A 19,260-nucleotide genomic window follows, 5' to 3' on the forward strand; every position below is an offset into this window, starting at 1 on the left:
TCAGTAGGTGGTTTATCTTTCTCTCTTTCAATCCAGTGACTCAGCACAATGAATGCACTGACTGCATTCTTCATTTGCATCTCGAAGAAATCAAGATTTAGGAAGCCCAACTCACACAGTGGTGTATCACATGCTATTAGCTTAGCTTCAGTTTGATAGAGAGATATGTATTTAACTGATCTTAATAAGTTTGACCACTTGGTTTGGCTATTGCTAAGCATGTCACTTTGATATTTATTCTTACAGTCTCCTCTTTTAAAAATGTTTCTAAAAATTACCATCAAGCACCATGAAAATAAAATTAACTTCTGTTAAGAATTCCGTTAATAAGTCCAGTTCCTTTCTGAAGGAACAATAGTTGTCTTTATAAAATAATTCAAGGGCTTCCCTGGTGGCGCAGTGGTTGAGAGTCCGCCTGCCGAGGCAGGGGACACAGGTTCGTGCCCCGGTCCGGGAAGATCCCACATGCCGCGGAGCGGCTGGGCCCGTGAGCCATGGCCGCTGAGCCTGTGCATCTGGAGCCTGTGCTCTGCAACGGGAGAGGCCACAACAGTGAGAGGCCCGTGTACCGTAAAAAAAAAAAAAAAAAAAAAATTCAAAATGATCTCTTCCAAGAGTTTCTAATTATTTATCATTATATTATTTATATTCTAATTATATATTATTTATTGCATAAATAAAGGAATTCTAGTTTTGATTACAGACATATTAAAACCCTTTACAGTCAAGTTTGGGTAAGTGTCAAAGCTGAGTAATGAGTACATGAGAGGTCATTATACTCTTTATTCTTTTTATGTTTGAAACAATTTGTAACAAAAGGTTAAAATAAAAAAATCTTCCCACTAAAGGTAGGAACACCTCTTGAAATAAAAGAGACATAAAAGAAAAAGAAATCTTTCACATAAATTAATCTGTCTCCCATGGAGGGAAGAAAAAAAAAACCCTTAATCTTAGTTTTTTGTTTTTGTTTTTTTTTTGCGGTACGCGCGCCTCCCACTGTTGTGGCCTCGCCCGCTGCGGAGCACAGCTGCCATGGCTCACAGGCCTAGCCGCTCCGCGGCATGTGGGATCTTCCCGGACAGGGGCATGAACCTGCGTCTCCTGCATCAGCAGGCGGACTCTCAACCACTGCACCACCATGGAAGCCCAATCTTAGTTTTTTGATTATCTTTTTCACATTATCTCATTCCACAAAGAATTTAAGCCACCTCACCTAACTCTGATAATTGTAGTCAAGTCGCACTGTTTTGTGTCAAACAGTTATTTAATGTTAAATGATGGTGGTGGTATTTACTATATATTTACTTTTTGCCTACCTGAAAAAGCAATAGCAGTATGAAACTTAGGGCATATCGTACAGTGTAAAGGGAGAAGTTGCCACCAGGCATCGAGGTCAAGAGAGGGGACATTTCACTAACAAGAGTACCTTGTCAACATTCAAAGACATATAAATGTCTAGGTATTTGAAAACCTAACCAATACTGGATTTTCTTAGAATTTATTGCTTTTTGCATTTTTGTGATCCTTTCATATATCCTATGTCCCTTTCTTCTTCATGTTAAGTTTTACTTGTTATAAGTCCAGTATGAATAGAGTGTACCAGCAACAGATTTCCAAATGTGCTGCTTTATACAAAGCAGCTTTGAAAGCTGAAAAGCTGGCTGGCTCTGCTTTAGCACCAGACTTCTGAGACTAAATTTACAATTTTTCTGCAGTCATCCTGAGGCAGACTAACTATGGCTTATGTAATGTGCAGAAGCCATAGAATCCCTTTAAGTACTGTATGTTTCATTAAGGAGGCAGCCAACCCTGAATTATACATAGCAGAAAGAGAAAGGCTACGTAGGCAAATGATAACTTGCAAGTAATTCAAAAATTTAGTGCTAAATAGCAGTTTCCTTTGCACTAAACTGTTTAGTCAAGGTATTCAATTGAAAATAAAACAACTTGGGTTGCGTGCTTTCGGTTCTCCTTCCTACCTTCTGTTGGAGGTGACAAAGGTCTGGCAGCCAGACGGAGGCAGATAAAGAGGGAACTTGAGTAATCTAACTATGGTGGGATATTTTGTCCTGATAGCATGTAGATTACAAAGTCTACCCTATCACTTCTGTGGAAAGATTTCCATAGAGTCGGTTTTAATGCATTGAACTGATCAGGAAAGAGATACTTTTTGCATCTTTGGATCATGGTCTAAAAATTTGTTTTTCAACATTTATGTCAGGTTAAACCTGGACATTTAACACATGATTACTTTGGGTATACAATTGCCCTTACTGTACCTTTTTGGATGGACGCATTACAATCCAGAATGGTTCTGAATCTTGTGTCCATGGGTCTTTATATTGGCTTTAGTGAGACAATGAACTCTTTAAAATTGCACTAAAATTTTGTATATTTTTATGGATAGGATGCCTAGTTTTACTAGACTTATATAAGGTCCATGAGCCAAAGCTAATTAGGAACCTTAGTCAGAACCAAGAATTAATTTGGCCTATAAAGACCAACATGTAAGGAAAAAATGATTGCAGCTTTGCTTTTGTTTCTGCTTCAACTCCTTGGGGGAAATGAGTAAAGATGAGTTGTTCACTTCATTCCTTTCTTCTGATTCAATTCATGAGCTTTAAGTCTATCACACCCTCTCTTAAAACAAGAGCGTGAGCTAGGCTAACTTTTTTATTTCCAGAACTGATTGACTACCAACCTTCCCTTCTGGTGTTTGGAAGTACTGTAGTTTGTAAGCTAGTGGTTGCATTTTTAACTAATCTATTACATAACAGAATGACTACCATTTTTAAATCTAATATATTAGATAACATAAATATTTTTTATTTAAATCGACTTACAAATATCAAACCATTCTATAATTAAAAGCTGACACAAGAAATTATTTATACGTATATGCTAAAGTTTGTGGGTTGTTTTTTTTTTTCCGGTACGCGGTCCTCTCACTGTTGTAGCCTCTCCCGTTGCAGAGCACAGGCTCCGGACACGCAGGCTCAGCAGCCATGGCTCACGGGCCCAGCCGTTCCGCGGCATGTAGGATCTTCCCGGACCGGGGCACGAACCCGTGTCCCCTGCATCGGCAGGTGGACTCTCAACCACTGCGCCACCAGGGAAGCCTTAAAATTTGTTTTAACATGCTCCTAATATTGTAAATGTGGAATCTATGATATGAAATAATTAAAAAATTTGATACTAGCTGGGAAACATGGCTTTCCTCTCTTCACAAACTGAAAGTTAACTGTTCATCCTATCATTTCAAATACAGCACAAATAAAGACCATTGGGAATGAGAGAAATACACAAAGTAATTGTGGAAAGTTTGAATAAATTCTGATTCTAAAGTTTTGTTGGGAAAAGAGTAACCAGTTGAACTAATTAGAAATAATGGAAGAAATGGTAAAAATGTAACATGCAAATAATCTGGGGGGGACAGTGAATGTTCATAGTTTTAAAGCAGAGAAACAGTAGCAGTTTTGTATGATGGTGGTTAAGTAACACTGGATTTGAATTTAAGTGGGAATAGAAAGTTGAATTTATGTATCAGTGAACACTTGACTTATTGTAAACATTTAGACTTCAGTGATGTTTTAATGGAGGGAAATCATCTTATAATGCGTTTATAATATTTTAGCATAATGTATATTTTATAATAAGAAATTATTTAGTGTCCCTAACATTTGCACATAATCAGCACTTAGAAGCTTAATGATTACGCTGTGTGTCTAACATGAAATAGAGAAAATGTCATTTTCAAAAATTATTACTTTGAAATAGAATTTGTCAAGCAAAGCAATGTTAATATAATTAGGTAGGTTTTAAAATTTTTTTGGTTAAGTGCTAAAATACAGAGTTAGCTATATTGTTCCCTAACCACTACTCTCAACTCCTTTGCCACTCTCTCTCTCCATGGCACTCAACTAAAAAAAGAAAAATCTACAACCCTCCATCTCTTTTGTGCCATGTACCAATGTAGAAAATCACACAACTGGGCAGACTGAGGCAGTAATAATAATCACCATAATAGTAGTAACAACAAATATTTATACTCACTGAATTACACAAGGTACAGTCCTAAAAATTATCCCATACATTCCTCAAACAATCCAGTGAGGTAAGTACAATCATTTCCATTTAAGGTGAAAATTTGAGGTTTAGAGTGCTTTGGTCACATATCCAAGGTCGACTGTAAGTGGCAAAACCAGGATTCAGACCCTGTCAGTCTGACCCCAGAGCCTAGGCTTTTTTCTGTTAGACATTTAAATATATGACATCAAACTCAAATGAACATTCAACAATTTCTGACACATGACCTCCTGTTTAGGCTGATGAACTATTTCTAATTTATTGAGAAAATACAAGATATGAGAAAACTTTCTGATCTTCCACAAACCAATTCTATTGACCTACATCAGTGTACACATCAAGTGGTTAATAGCCTGAGCTCCTCCCCTTACCAGTTGTGACCTTAGGTACAACTTCCTCATCTTTTTAATAGGAATGATATAGTGTTCCTATTTCAGAGTTTGTTATGAAGATAAAAACACATTAATACATGTAAGACACTTGGAACAGAGCATGACACATTGCAAGTACTCAACAAATGTTAGCTAGTATCATTATCCTGTCTTTTCCTGAAACACCTGGTCAACATTAGTTTGGCTGTTTATCATCAGCTTCCCCTTCATCTCTTTCCTTCCTGTTCTGTCAAGGCTTCTGTACCTTTGATTATGCTTTCTCTCTGTACTGAGTTATAATTCTCTCCCTCTCTACAGGATAATCTGACAACTACTACTGAAAATAGATGAAGAACCCTCCCTTGACCCCTCCAGCTATTGCCCTAGTCTCTGGTTCCCTTCACACTCCTGTTCAGTCTTATTTGCTGACTACTCTTCTTGTATCTGATTCCTAAAATTCAGAGTTCTTCAGGGCTTTGGACTAGGCCCTAGTTTCCTTTTTAAAATACTCTCTCCTGTGGGCTTCCCTGGTGGCTCAGTGGTTGAGAGTCCGCTTGCCAATGCAGGGGACATGGGTTCGTGCCCCAGTCTGGGAAGATCCCACATGCCAAGAGCGGCTGGGCCCGTGAGCCATGGCTGCTGAGCCTGCGCGTCCGGAGCCTGTGCTCTGCAATGGGAGAGGCCACAACAGTAAGAGGCCTGCGTACCACAAAAAAAAAAAAAAAAAAAAATACTCTCTCCAAAACTGATCTCATCTATTGCCATGATTCCAAATACCACCCACATTCTGATGATCCTAAATTTACATCTCTAGTCTAGAGCTCTCCTTGGAGGTCCAGTTCAGTATGTTCAATATCCTTCCCAATTTTTGAAAAACTGTTCATCTTTAAGGTAGACTAAATGTAAAATATAAATGGATTTTATGTTCAGCTGGAAGTTGGTTATCATCGTAGGCTTAGCCTGTATTCTAACTCAAGTTTTGTTCTACCATTGTTTTTGCCAATTTTACATGTAGCATTCTAATATTTTAAAAATACTTAAGACCAAACTCCAAAGATCAACCAATAAGTGTATGTATACACTGATACGTCATCTACTATTTAGGTATAAGTCTAAGCACAATAAATTTCTTTAAAAAGACCCCAAAACTCACAAGTCCTTTGTACTGAGAAAAGAACCAAGAAAGTTTAAAACCAATCATAAACTGAAATTGTTCATTACATTAGAGTTTTTCCACAGAAAAAACTGAAGTTCTTTGAGTGAATTTAAAAGGAAAGATAAATCTATCTTCAGTTTGCAGAACAGAAGCAAATAAACATGTGTGAAGTGCATTATCAAGATCTGGCAGGCTGTAAGATGAATTTCATTGGATGTGAATGGTCAAGATCAAGGCTGTAATGAATTTTTCATTGTTTTCTTTTTGAACTTTTTGGATCAGTTCTATTTCTGGCATGTCTTCTGCTGACTACTGGAGACATCTTATGTTTCATTTAGACCTGTCTTGGTTACTCCTTTGCAATACCAAGTTGCAATCTCTGGCTAAGCCTTAACTCCTTATTCATTTACTACAGATACTGGGATACTGTTGCTCCATCTTTTCCCTATTCATTTTCTTAATCATTTTTAGTTGAGTAAATTTTCATACCCTGTGGTCTTTGGATATGTAGGAGAACAGAAGTTTAAGTATGGATTTAGCATATATCTTACTGTCTATCCTTTTTATGACCACAATTAAAGCACAGTGAAATCTCCTATTGTCCTTTTCCACAGTTCTTCACCCAAAGTCGGTTCCTCTGTCTTTGGTATGGTCCAAATATATGCAGTCTTTATTTATTTATTTATTCATTTATTTTTGGCTTCATTGGGTCTTCATTTTTGTGCGTGGGCTTTCTCTAGTTGCCGCGAGTGGGGGCTACTCTCCGTTGCGTTGTGTGGGCTTCTCACTGCAGTGGCTTCTCTTGTTGCTGAGCACGGGCTCTAGTTGCGCAGGCTTCAGTAGTTGTGGCACGTGGACTCAGTAGCTGTGGCTCACGGGCTCTAGAGTGCAGAATCAGTAGTTGTGGCGCATGGGCTTAGTTGCTCTGTGGCATGTGGGATCTTCCCAGACCAGGGATCAAACCCGTGTCCCCTGCATTGGCAGGTGGATTCTTAACCACTGCACCACCAGGGAAGTCCATGCAGTCTTTAAAACAATTTAAAAAGTAACAATTCCTTGCAACGCTCCATTAATTTCTTGTTTACATATGCCTGATCGTTTTCCCCACAGCCTGACTCATTTTTTGCTTTCTGCACTCAATTTTGTCAGAAGGTAGCAGTTTCACAATAGGAAGGGATGGAAGACAGACAAAACCAATATATGTCTACTATGATATTTCTAGGCTATTTCTCAGAGAAATTTCGTCATACTTTTCTAGTCATACATAGCTACCTGGTTTGAAGTCTGATGTGAGGAAAAATGTTGCATTTGTCTTTAAGAATTAGTGGAGAGAAAGAGGAAAAAAAATAAGTGGAACATTAACTTTGTCAGGAGATATCCTAATCAAAGGGCTTTACCCTAAGAACCCAGGAAGAAGCTCTTCCTCAATTTTTCTTTCTTTTTGTCTTCAATAGGGAAGGAACAGAAGGCTGGGTGATTTAAAAAGGCAAACTGAAATATACTTCATGATTAGCAAAAAGTGTTACAGAAATAATTCCCATTCTAGTTTCTGGAGGAGGCAAAGCTAAAGAAAACCACCTAAAAGACTGGTATACCAATCTGGGAAAAATATGGCAGAGTCTAGCTGTTAACTGAAGAAACTTTAATGAAGGGACTGTTTATGAAGGTCTGGGCAGAGTTAAGGAACTCTAGCAGAAACTACAGAATCATGTTCACTGATGCATGCCAAATGTATGCCATCCAACTTGTTGTCAGTTACATCACAGTGGTTAAGAATATGCATGAACTCTGGAGTTAGACTGATAAAGAATCTAGTACCAGATTTATCACTTCAGTAGTTAAAAACAAAAAAACTATCTGTATTTCAGTTTCCTCACCTATAAAACAAAAAAACTATCTGTATTTCAGTTTCCTCACCTATAAAATGAGGATAATAATAGCTCAAAGTATTGTTGAGAGAGGTGATGAGAAAATGTAACTCAAATAGTAGCACCTGACACAGTACAAAAACACTTAGTCAATATTAAATCTGATTATTAGTCCTTGTTTTATTCCTAGTAATGATACTATAATGTTGACCTCAAAAACTGTTATCATTTAGTATAAGGTTGGGCTGTGAGTAATTTTTTAAAGAAGTCCCAGATAAAAGAAGCTTAAATAAAACTTTCTCTTTCAGACAAAATCCAGATGTAGAAAGGGCAGGTTTAGTATGGTAGTTCTGCTCTAAGAAGCCCACTTGTACCTTCTATTTCTATGTTCTGCCATCCTTAGTGAGTGGCCATTGTCTTCATGGCCTAAGATAGTGGTCATTGCATCCTTGTTTCACGTGGAAGAACGAGGTAAGAAGGGAAGACTGGCAAAAAGAGATCACAGCAGTCTCTTAAGGAAGGTTCCTGAAAGCTTACATCCTAATGGCCAGAACATTAGTCATATGGCCATACTAGGCTGCAAGGGAGACTGGGAGATGTAGTCTTTATTCTAAGGAAGAAAGAGAAATATACTGAAGGATAATTAGGAATCCTTGTCACAGTCAGCAACTATTTCAAATTTTCTTTATTAACCTCAAATTCCCAAGAGTTACCTTTAGTTCTCCCATTTTTTTTGGATATTTCTTCTTCTCCATTGAATTTTTTTCTCCCGCTTTAGCAATCATAGGCCTACATATTTTCTGTTCTACCTCCAGCTTTATTTCCCATTGTTTCTTTCATGTACGTAATGAGCATTCCTATTATTTTCCTGCACTTTTTAAAAATCATTTTGCATTTATTAAAGTTGCACCTTCTGCTTAGAGTGTCCTTTTCTCTAAGTTTTTTTTTTTTTTTCGGTCCGCGGGCCTTTCTACTGCTGTGGCCTCTCCCGTTGCGGAGCAACAGGCTCCAGACGCGCAGGCTCAGCAGCCATGGCGCATGGGCCTAGCCGCTGCGCGGCATGTGGGATCTTCCCGGACTGGGGCACGAATCCGTGTCCCTTGCATCGGCAGGCGGACTCTCAACCACCACGCCACCAGGGAAACCCTTTTTCTATACGTTTTTAAGTCCAAGACTGACTTCTCGTTCAAAGCCCAAATGTAAGTTTTAGAATAACTGTTAGGAACTTCAGGAACTTCAGGTTGGAACTCTTCTCCCTAGGTTTCTCTTGTAGCCCTGTATCTCAGGCCTTATGTATATTTCTATTCTCACCGAGAATGTGAGCTCAAGGAGATTAAAATCTATATCTTATACAGCTTTATATCTCCTCCTAGAACAACAGCACTTTGCACAATTTAAGTATTTATTGTTCAATCAAACACATAAGTTTGATTATTATATAGAATAGAAAAATATTCTTTAAATCCATCCAGGATTGTTACTATGAATGATTGAACGTTTTCCAATTAGGATTTTTAAATGTTTACTTTCCTTAGAGTGGGTACCATTATACTTCTCTCAATAAAAAAATAAAATTTCAAACATAGATATAGAACTTTTAGTCAGATTTATTAAGATATACTTTATGTACAGTAAAATTCACATTTTTTAAGGTATACTGGTCTATGCTAGCTAACTTTCTATGATTACTACAAATATGAAGCTGTCTTCTACTTTCTAAATCTCTCTGAATGCTTATGTTCTGAGCCAAACAGTGGAAATCTCTTAACTGAAGAGAAACTATTTGAAAATCTTTAGTACGAAGGGAACTGTGAAGAGCGTGCTTGATATGATGAGGGAAATAAAATCTTCAATCATGCTTTTTATTTTTATTTTTTTTGCGGTACGCGGGCCTCTCACTGTTGTGCCTCTCCCGTTGCGGAGCACAGGCTCCGGACGCACAGGCTCAGCGGCCATGGCTCACGGGCCCAGCCGCTCCGCGGCACGTGGGATCTTCCCGGACCCAGGCACGAACCCGTGTCCCCTGCATCAGCAGGCAGACTCTCACCCACTGCACCACCAGGGAAGCCCAATCATGCTTTTTAAAACTTACTTTCCTAATGTCTTTTTTTAACTTTCCTAATCACTCTTAAAATGTTATGCTTTTCCAGAAAACTATAGCAGGAAAAAAATCTACAAGAGGGGCAATTCTTTTAATAACTTTATAGACTGATTCACATGGTATGAAAACTGAGAGGAAATATAAAATGACACATACTAATTACACTTGCCATAAAATCATACATGCATGGCAAAATATATGATTATTACCTTAGCACTGACAGTATAGTTTATACTACACATACAGTCAAACTTCCAAAGGGTTGGCTCTTAATAACAAAATGCTTTTTGATGGAAAATGTAGAGAAATGCAAGAATTGTGAATACTTCATCTAGACCTAATATCTTTTACTCAAATAGACATGTTCCATTCAATCTAGGGCCAATATGTCTAAAAGTTGTTTATAATAAAAATTCAATAATGAGACTAGAATCCACAGAGTTCTCCCTCTATTGGGTACTCTGAGTTATAAGCAGCTACAAATGTTCAAGTTCATATGGAAACATGACAGTGGCTTTTCTTGAGTGATAGTTGTGTTCAAATTTTAATATGGCACCATTTTCTTGTTCTCTCTATACAGGAGTTTTGAAAAAGTAGAAAATGATATAACCTTTCTTTGGTGTGATTCTGTAATTCTGCCTCTGGTTAAATTTGTCTGTGGTCCCTGAAAAGAGCACATCTTTACTCTCCAGGCCCCTCCCTGGACCTCTCCTTCCCAGGTCTGCTCTCACTATCTCAGGCTCCAGACTCTTACCTCCTCTAAATTAATATTTAAACTATCAGGTTGGAATGTAACCAGATAAATTAAATCCCCCCAACGTGCTAATGACTAATAATAGCTCAATAGGTGATCTCTCTGAGGTGTTTGCATTAAAAACCTTCATTCAAGTTAAGTTCTGTGTATAGGATTCCAAGCACAAAGGCAGGTAGGACTTTTTGGTGGACTTAGGACTCTATTTAAAGCTTCTTAAATCAAATTCAGTCCGTCTACTGCCTTTCTCTCCTTGGCATATTAAAACGAAGATTTCTGTAGGAACTGTACGTATACTAGCTTAAAAAATGTTTCAAAAGATATTCGTCAAAATTTCCTTTCCCTAAAGTGTTTTGATGAATGAAATGATATTTACTCTTACAATGTCGTTTACTGAAGGTGGCAGAATATTTTGTCATTCACTTAAAATTAATGAATATAATATAAAAGATTAATATATCAGAGGAAATTAGGGCGAAAAAAACCATCAGAACAGCTTGACTCCTCTTTGCTGGAATTCCTCACCCCAGTCAATGACATAAATCCTTAATTTTGCTCACTTTTGGAACCACATCTAATATATTTGACCAGAGGGAGTAGCCTTCGGGTGTGACTGGGAGGAAATTGATCAGGAAAAAAGAAAAGAGAGATGGAAAAGTAGAATGCTCTCAAGAAGGGGTGGGATTTGGGGTGGAGGCCAGAAAAAAAAAATGGGACCGTTCCTTCATTCATTGAACAAACATTTCTTTCTGCCTCCCACATGCCAGGGCCTCTTCTATTGGCGTCTTCTCCGGAAGGGTGATCCTCGTCGACAAATTCCAGATTCTGATTATCTCAGGAACTTGAGCTGCCCTCACTTCCGACCTCCTCTCTCACGAACTGCCTTGAGGCAGGAGAGTCAGGATGGGATGGGGAGGGAAAGAGAGGCGAGGCCCGCCTCGCAGAGCACATCTGCTGTGTTCAGCCGGGAACGTCTGTCAAGCAGTGGGAGGGAGAAGCGCATGGAGCCACCAGCCCACTCTCGGGAGAAACTCGCCAGAAAAACACCCGCCCTGCCCCCGCCCCACTCCTCCCCGCGGGCTTCTGGTGGTTTCTTTAGGGAGGTGGTGTGGAAAGGCAACTTTTGGGAACTTGAAGGAGAAGGGTGTGTGGCGAACAGAGAAACGTGACTTCATCAGGTTCCGACTTAGACTCCCCCGCCGGGCTCAGGGGCAGTGGGCGGGCCAGGCCGGGTCGAGACGGGTGTGGGGCCGAGGCCGCGTCCCGAGCGGCGGTAGCAGCGGAGCCGGGCGGGGAGGGCGAGGGCCCCCAGGCGCACTTCTCTGTCCGGCCTCGCGGGGGCGCCGGCGCGGCCGATCAGGTGACCGAGCACTCGTCCCGGGCTGCGGGAAGCGGCCTCGTTCTCAGCCGCCGGAGACGACGCCGCCGCCGCCACACCTAGTGGAGGAGCCCGGGAAGGCGGCGCGGTGGGGGCTGGGGCGGAGAGCGCCGGGGGTGGGGACGGAAGGGCGGCGGGCGGAAGGCAGGAGGTTGCCGGGGCGCGGGCTGCTGAGGGGAAAGGGACCCCGAGGCGTCCGCCGCGGCTCGCTCTGTCACCGGCGCGGGTTAAAGGCGCGGGGGCCATGGGCGCGCTCCCCTGAGGCGGAGGTCGCGGGCGGGAGGGGAGGAGGCCCGACAGAGGTAGCTGCGGAGGCCGCGGTCCGGTGACTGGGCGCGAGGCGGCCGGCGGCGGCGGCGGCACCACCACCACCACCACCACCATGTCGCGCTCCGTGCTGCAGCCCAGTCAGCAGAAGCTGGCGGAGAAGCTCACCATTCTCAACGACCGGGGCGTCGGCATGCTCACCCGCCTCTACAACATCAAGAAGGTGCGCACGGGCCGGCGAGGCCGCGGCGGGGGCGGCGGGTGGGCTGAGGAGGGATGGAGAGCGGGGGAGGCCCGGGCGGTGGGGGCGGCGGACGGCTCCCGGGACAGAAATCACCGCCTCGCGGCTGCAGGCCCGGCCGGGGTCGCCGGGATGCGCTGCGGCCTATTGCGGAGTCCCAGCGCCTCTCCTGCTGGCTCGCGGGCCGGCTAGGGGCGGAGAGGAGCCATTTCCCCGCTCCCAGCGGCCAGATCCGGCCGGCCCGGCGCGGGGTGAGGGGCGCCGCCGCCGCTCTCGCCCCCTCCTCGGCGCCCCGGCTCCCGGAACGGGCTCTACGGGAAAGAGAGGAGGGTGGGCGGGCGAGAGTCTAAGAGGGGGATAGGAAAACTTGGGTGTTCAATAACTGAGGTCGGATGGTAGGAACCTGGCGGAGATGGAAGCAGTTTTCTGTTTTGGGTTTGTTAAGTGTGGGAATGTGGGAAGGGAATGGCTAATCAGGATGAACCCCGCATCCCCTCCACTTTTGCCATTTTATTTTAGATTGCCAAATAAAAGCCATTAGAGAGCGTGTTGACGATTTGGAATTATTTCATTTTGAAGGTGGAGAGGAGGGGGAAGTGAGGGTGGAACCAGTTTTCTCCTGAAATACTTCTGGGTTGTGAGTCACTAGAACAGGAATAACAACCTTCTCTCCCTTCCCTCTTTACTCCTCCTCATCTTAGTTTTTCCAACCATGTCTGATAATACCAAAACATCATTTCTTAAAGTTCGGCGTCTATACAAAATAAAAACTGTGAATATGTTGCTATTACTGCTGATTTTATAGCGTATTCTGATAATTTGAGTAGATCTAGCTAATAGGCCCATTGAAAGTCTTTACGTGGCTTCAGCAGATTAAGGAATGAGGGGCTGAGTTGGAGTTAAGAAAAATAGATGTAAAGATAGAACAAATATTAATTTATCTTAGGAAAGAAAGACCAAAATCCTCTTTCTTTTAAGACAAAGTTAAAGTTTTAAATAATTTGATAAAGAGTTAAGATTTTTTGTGGCAATCTAGATCCTGACAGTTTCCAATGTGTATTTGATGTTATATCTTCGTAATTATTTTTGTTGGCTTTTTATTGCATCCTGAAGGTTTCTTTTTAGTTTAATCGTAGCAGTAGAGTTGTAGCCCTTGTGAATTAGGACTCCTGAAGAAAGAATATTTTAAAAAAATTCATACATGGGGTTGTGTAAAACTGACTTATTTGAACAATTTGATGTAGACACTGAATTCTAAAGGAGGAAAAACTGTCCTGGCTTAATAGTGGTAAATTTTGTGTAAAGATAGCTATGTTCCAGTCGCTTACCTGGACGTGAGGATTGGTTGACTTTAAACGCAGTGCAATCGGGATAGTAGCCTGTTCACTTTGTTACATTTTACGTGGCAGGAGCTCAGGGTCATTATAAAGAAACCCTCTGCATTTACCAATGAGCCTTGGTTGTAAATTTATGTAAATTAGGAATAATTTAATTTTAGATAGTATTACTTATAGGTTGTATTGACCAGAACTTTTTTGTGAAATTATGCTCCTTAACAAACTTGGAAATTGGTTCCTATATGCCCTTTGTGCAAAAAACGAGCAAGTCAAACATTACTAAAAGTTTCTAGACATGTGGTATTGTGGTTAAAGGAAATGGTTATGATGGTTTCCAGAAGAGGAAGTGAGAGTAACATCAAAAGTGATTTGGGTATTTGGGCAAAATACCTTTTTTTTAAAGCATTCATTGAACGTTTTTATGGCATAAATACAATCAAACTTTACATATTTCATCTTCATAAATGAAATAAGGTTGGACTAAATTCTAAGCATTTGAATGCTTATAATTCCAGTTCACTGCCTTTTCTCAAAAGCATATTTTTTTTTCACTTCCTGTTTTGAGAAACTCCAGGCTCTTGTATTATTAAACTAGTAAAATTTAAAATGAGTTGAATGTGATCATTATATCCAAGTGGCTAATATTTTGAATTATTGAAATGTTATATTTCAGCACTTAACGCATTTATAATTTCTTGAGAAATATTTTTCTACCTTGCTTGATTGTGAGTTCTCTCTGGGTGGGGACAGTGTTACTTATTTTTGAATTACTGGTACTTAGGGTCCTACCTGGTCCATGAGGCCTTCAGTTAGGACTTGTTGAAAAGGATGAATACATTATGTATAGTATATTTTATATATATGCAACATATATATGAATATGTGTATAATCTTGCTCTAGTTTTAATAGTAATAGCTTTTGCTCTGCTCTCCTTGTGTGATTTTGCATACACATACATCAGATGGATTTTGAATCTTTTGCCCTGTATAGAGTTGTCTGTAAAGGCTGGCATAGCTTCCTGGCTGGCTAGGATTGAAACATTTGTTCAAAAATCTTGCCAAAAAAGTGAGTGAGATCTGTTTACCATGTGTTTATAAGGTTCCTGCTGTTTACATTTTTATGACAGTATAAACCACATAATCTTTTCAATCTCTATCTCTTACACCTCAAAAAAAACTTCTACCGCATAATACGTGCCTGCCAGTCAATTATCACATTTTTATTAATGCATGTGTGCATTAGATTGTCTATCAGATCTGATCGCTCTGTTTCAATTGAAAGTCTGCAATGGCAATATTTTAGTGAGCATACACAGTGAAAAATACTTCAGTGACCTAAGTAAAATAACTTTTTAAGTTACTGTAATCAAGAGTAATAGGCTTTAATGCTTATTAGGGGAATGTAACATGGTTTCTGGAAAATGTTTTGCTTTTTTAAATAAAATTTCATCAACTGAAAATTTTTTGAGATCCTTATATGTACAGGTTATGAAAATTTTAAGGAATTTGTAGTCTAATCAGGGATGTAAGAACACATAAAGGAGGATTTTAGGAAAAAAAGGTGGTAGATAGTTTCACATTTAAATTTATTTGCATAATTCCTTAATTTTTTTAAAATTAAAAATATGTCTTCCCTTTTCTGGACCTAATAATGCTACTCACTTATATAGTGATTTTTAACATTTTCAGGCTACTTTTATATCTGCTACTATGGCATGGCAGGCAGTGTGGTGGTGGAAATAAAGTGTACTGGGCCAGAAGTTAGGAGACCTGCCTTCCAATGTTTCAGTCTGTCTCTGAGAGATTTGTAATACTGGGTAGGTGTCTTGACTTCCCTGAGCTTCATTTTTCCTCATCTGTAAAATGGGGGGAAATTAACTGTGAAAGGAACACTAAAGTCTGTTCCAGCTCTGATTATGTTATCTTTCAAGTAGACATTAAGGCCTATTTTAAACAGGAACTGAGCTCAGTTTAGTTTTCCTTAATATAGGGATGGTAATGTGTGCTCTGCCTACTTTACAGAATTGTTTTTGTGAAGATAAAAGATAATAACAATGTGAAAACAGTTTAAAACTTCTCTGAATCTAAGATAGTATTTGTTTAGGAGTTTCAGTAACTTTTTGGGGCAACATTTGTTTCTCTGAAATAATTTACTACTGCTTAGCAAACACATATGCCGAAATTCCAACAGAAGACATTTTAGCTAACCTTAAAAATGTTTTTTTCTTGTTTACTCTTTCTTGTTTTTTCTATTTTTTCCTACACCATCACCAACATGAACTTGATAACAACGGATAACAAAAGGTATCAGTTAATACTTTCATATTTTTCATCTTGTTAAATTATTGCTTCAATTTTAAAGGATAGAAAAGGAGAAAAGACCTACCCAACTATTGCAAACTTCTTTTTAATGGTGTATTTTTGCAGGTTTCAATGTACTTTTACTTCTTTATTTGAGGAGTACTTTTTTCCCACAGTCTTCTCCCCGTGATTTTGGATGAATTTATTTCATGAGGAAAGAAATTAATAGAATAGCAGTGTAAAATTGCAAGTCTTTAGCTGGTATCTGCTTATCTAATGGAGGAAAAAAAATGTATGTGAAGGATGCAGTCGAGGTAAAGCGAGGGGAATCAGATTTAGTCTTCCCTTTCAGTGTTACGTTTCTCTTCATTTAGGGCCTTATTTTCTGTGTTGGTTGATCAGGAACAGAAACATGTTCCAAAGATTGGGATTCTGGCAAGTTGTAGACTAATAAACATTGTTAGTATGCATAAGATTTTTTTCCCCAGGGAGATTTCATTATCAAGATCCTTAAACGTGTTAAGAAGAAAACAGTCTCTTCATAAATCTGTATTTAAATAATATATATATTTACATAAACAAATCCTACTACATCTGTAACTTTCAAGGAAGCTGCTTGTAAAAAATGAAGATTTGATAATTCTGTTTCTTGTTATGCTGGATGGTAGGCTGAGGAGATTAAGGTCACTGAAAAATTGCATAGGAAAAAAAATTATTTTTTTAAGTGGCAGGGGTAGATTATCCATCTTGTGTTTCCTTTGTGGAATTGTTAGATAACTTAAATATTAATTTTTTTAATGATTATAAAAGGAATACAGGTTTATTGTCAAAAACTCAAACATGACTTCAAAAATTCTCTGCCTGCTCATCTCCCACTTTTAAAAATAAGCTGTATATGGTTAAACAATTTTCTGTACAAATGCTGACATATGTGCATGCATATTTTGTATTATGATTCAATTAGGTTCTTTCCAAAAATAAAATTGAGGAAGCAGCATGGTACAGTTTATATATCAATGAAATTAGGGTTCTTAATCTATTGCTAGTATACTTATATTTTAAGAAAATTACAGGGATGGACATATTTATCTAGCTACATCCAATGTGTTAAAAATGAGTGGAGCCAGATGAGAAAGTGTGTCAGTGTTGAAAATTCTTGTCCTTAACTGGCTAGGATGATTAAAAATTTAATTTGTATTCTTCGATAATTTACTAGCAGTGTTACTGTTAAGTAAAATTCTAACAATAATTTCAGATCACGTTCAGTAGATGTACATTTTATGTGTTAGAACTAAATAGTTTTATCTCTTTATTGTTCAACAAAAATAAGGTGTAATAAAAGTAATGCTAGCTGCTATTTATTGAGACTCTATTATATGCTAAATTAAAAAAAATTTTTTTCTTCATAGATCTGTGATGTAGGTACCTATTCTATAGATAAAGCAATTGAATTTGGAGAATTAAATTTGCCCAATTCTTACTTTAAAAAATAAGAATTGGATTGGCACCTTTCTTTCTTAACCCCTAAGTCTGAGCTCTTAATTTATTTTTGCCATTAGATTTATAGTCATTAGTGAAATTTTCGTGGTAGACATAATTAGATTTTGAATACACAATAACCTTAAAGAAATATGCAGTTATATTACAGAAATAATTTTCCTCTTAGACTACTTTTGTATGAACTTTGTACGGATTTGTTATGAAAAGATCATTGAGATCATAATTATCAGTATACCAGTGATTATTAAAGACTTCTGTTTAGCTTCGTAATGTATTAAAATGAGAAATAGTTTAGAATTAGGAAATTTAAAATTCAGTTTATTAGCATTTTTGAGAACATGTATTTTGTATTTACATTTCATATTATATGCATTTTTCCTTTGTGATTATTTCTAATATTTAGTTCATGACATATTAAAATATACAAACTGAAAGGACTGACCATACAAGTAATACTAAGAAAACTAACAGGAAATTTTGCTTTAAACTGGGGGTAGAATATATATAAAGCAGGAAGGAAGGTGTAAGCTCAAAGAAACAGTGAAATAGCATTTATCTTCCTTAATTTTAAGGACGCATACAATAATTTCCTCATTGCAGATATTCTATCTTTAATTTTGAGATTTTAAATATACTTTTTCATTTTATATTTTGATTTCTGAAGTCAAATGGTAACAGTTTTTTCATTGAAAAACCCTGCATGAATTATAAGAAATGCAATTAAGAAAGTGTAACCAGTAAGTGTGTTTCTTTCTGTCTTGGAGTTTACAAAAATAGCAGTATTCTTTTCTATTCCCAAGGCATGTTTTTCTGTTGACTGTTTTTAATATTGTCTTTATTAGTAAATGTAAAATCTTAACTTTGATCCTCTTAAAAATTTGCAGTACTGTAATTATTAGATTTTGATTTACTTAATCTGACAGTGATGAGAGAATCTCCTACTTAATCATTTCGTCACATACTATTGTACTGACATGTTTTACTTGAATAAGTTAATAAGCTCTTGAAGTGTTAGTTTGTCTATGTTGTTCAATTCCACTTGCAGTGACATAAACATCTTCTTGAGAATTGAATGGTAATTAGTAACTTTTATTTGAATCTTTAACATCTTTAATAATGAATTTTGAAATATATAATGGGTTAAAGGTTTCAAAGGAATCTCTTGTTTTAAGTAAAAGAGCCTGTACTGGAAAAACTTTCTTACTGCACAGTTGATTATTTTAGATATTTGACAGTAATAAACCTGTGTCTTTAAAACTATTTTATAAGTCACATGAACTATTCTTTTAGTCAGTACCAAAAACTGGGAGTTTCCTTTTCATTCATTCATTTACTCTTCATTTATTGAATGTCTTCCTGGACACTAGGGAAACAGATAAATTAAGATACAGTTTCCAATGCCAAGAAATTCATATTGTAGTGGGTGAGAGAGATGTATAGATAACTAACTAAAAAGCAGTGTTTAAGTGTGGTTGTGGGTGTCTTGAAAAGTGAGTTAAAGATTCCTGTCTGGGAGAGATGGGAACAAGAGTTAGTGACTTTTGTGCTTGGTTTTGAAGTATGAATAGAAACTTTAGCTGGGCAGTGACAAGGAGTAGCCAGCCAGTCATTATTCAAGATTTCAGACATTTTTTCAGTGGAGTATATAAAGATACAAAATATAAAGTTATAAAATCCCCTAGTAATATCTAATGTCCTTCTTGCTGGTATATAGCCTCTAAACTTCTCTGTTATTTTCCCATACTTGTAGCATATTCTGTGGATTGAGAGGGCTAGATTCTAGGTAAAGCTCTGATCCTTTATTTATTTATTTTTTTTTAACTTTGGACAAGTTGTTTAGTCTTTCTGAATTAGGGTTTCTTTATTTAGAAATTGAGGGGACCAGTGGTTCTTAGTCAGGGAT

General features: G+C 38.3%; 1 protein-coding gene across 1 annotated transcript in view; it reads left to right on the plus strand.

Annotated features, from left to right (window-relative positions):
* Positions 1 to 11,925: 11,925 nt before the first annotated feature.
* Positions 11,926 to 19,260, plus strand: part of NCKAP1 (NCK associated protein 1) — a 104,911-nt gene continuing 97,576 nt past the window's right edge. Inside the window, exon 1 of the mRNA XM_019931564.3 lies at positions 11,926 to 12,201. Coding sequence (XP_019787123.1) covers positions 12,094 to 12,201 — 108 coding nt within the window. The 5' untranslated portion in view covers positions 11,926 to 12,093. The remainder of the gene's footprint in view (positions 12,202 to 19,260) is intronic.

Source organism: Tursiops truncatus, chromosome 7 (genome assembly GCF_011762595.2).
Source record: "Tursiops truncatus isolate mTurTru1 chromosome 7, mTurTru1.mat.Y, whole genome shotgun sequence".
In the NCBI taxonomy this organism is placed as follows: Eukaryota; Metazoa; Chordata; class Mammalia; order Artiodactyla; family Delphinidae; genus Tursiops; species Tursiops truncatus.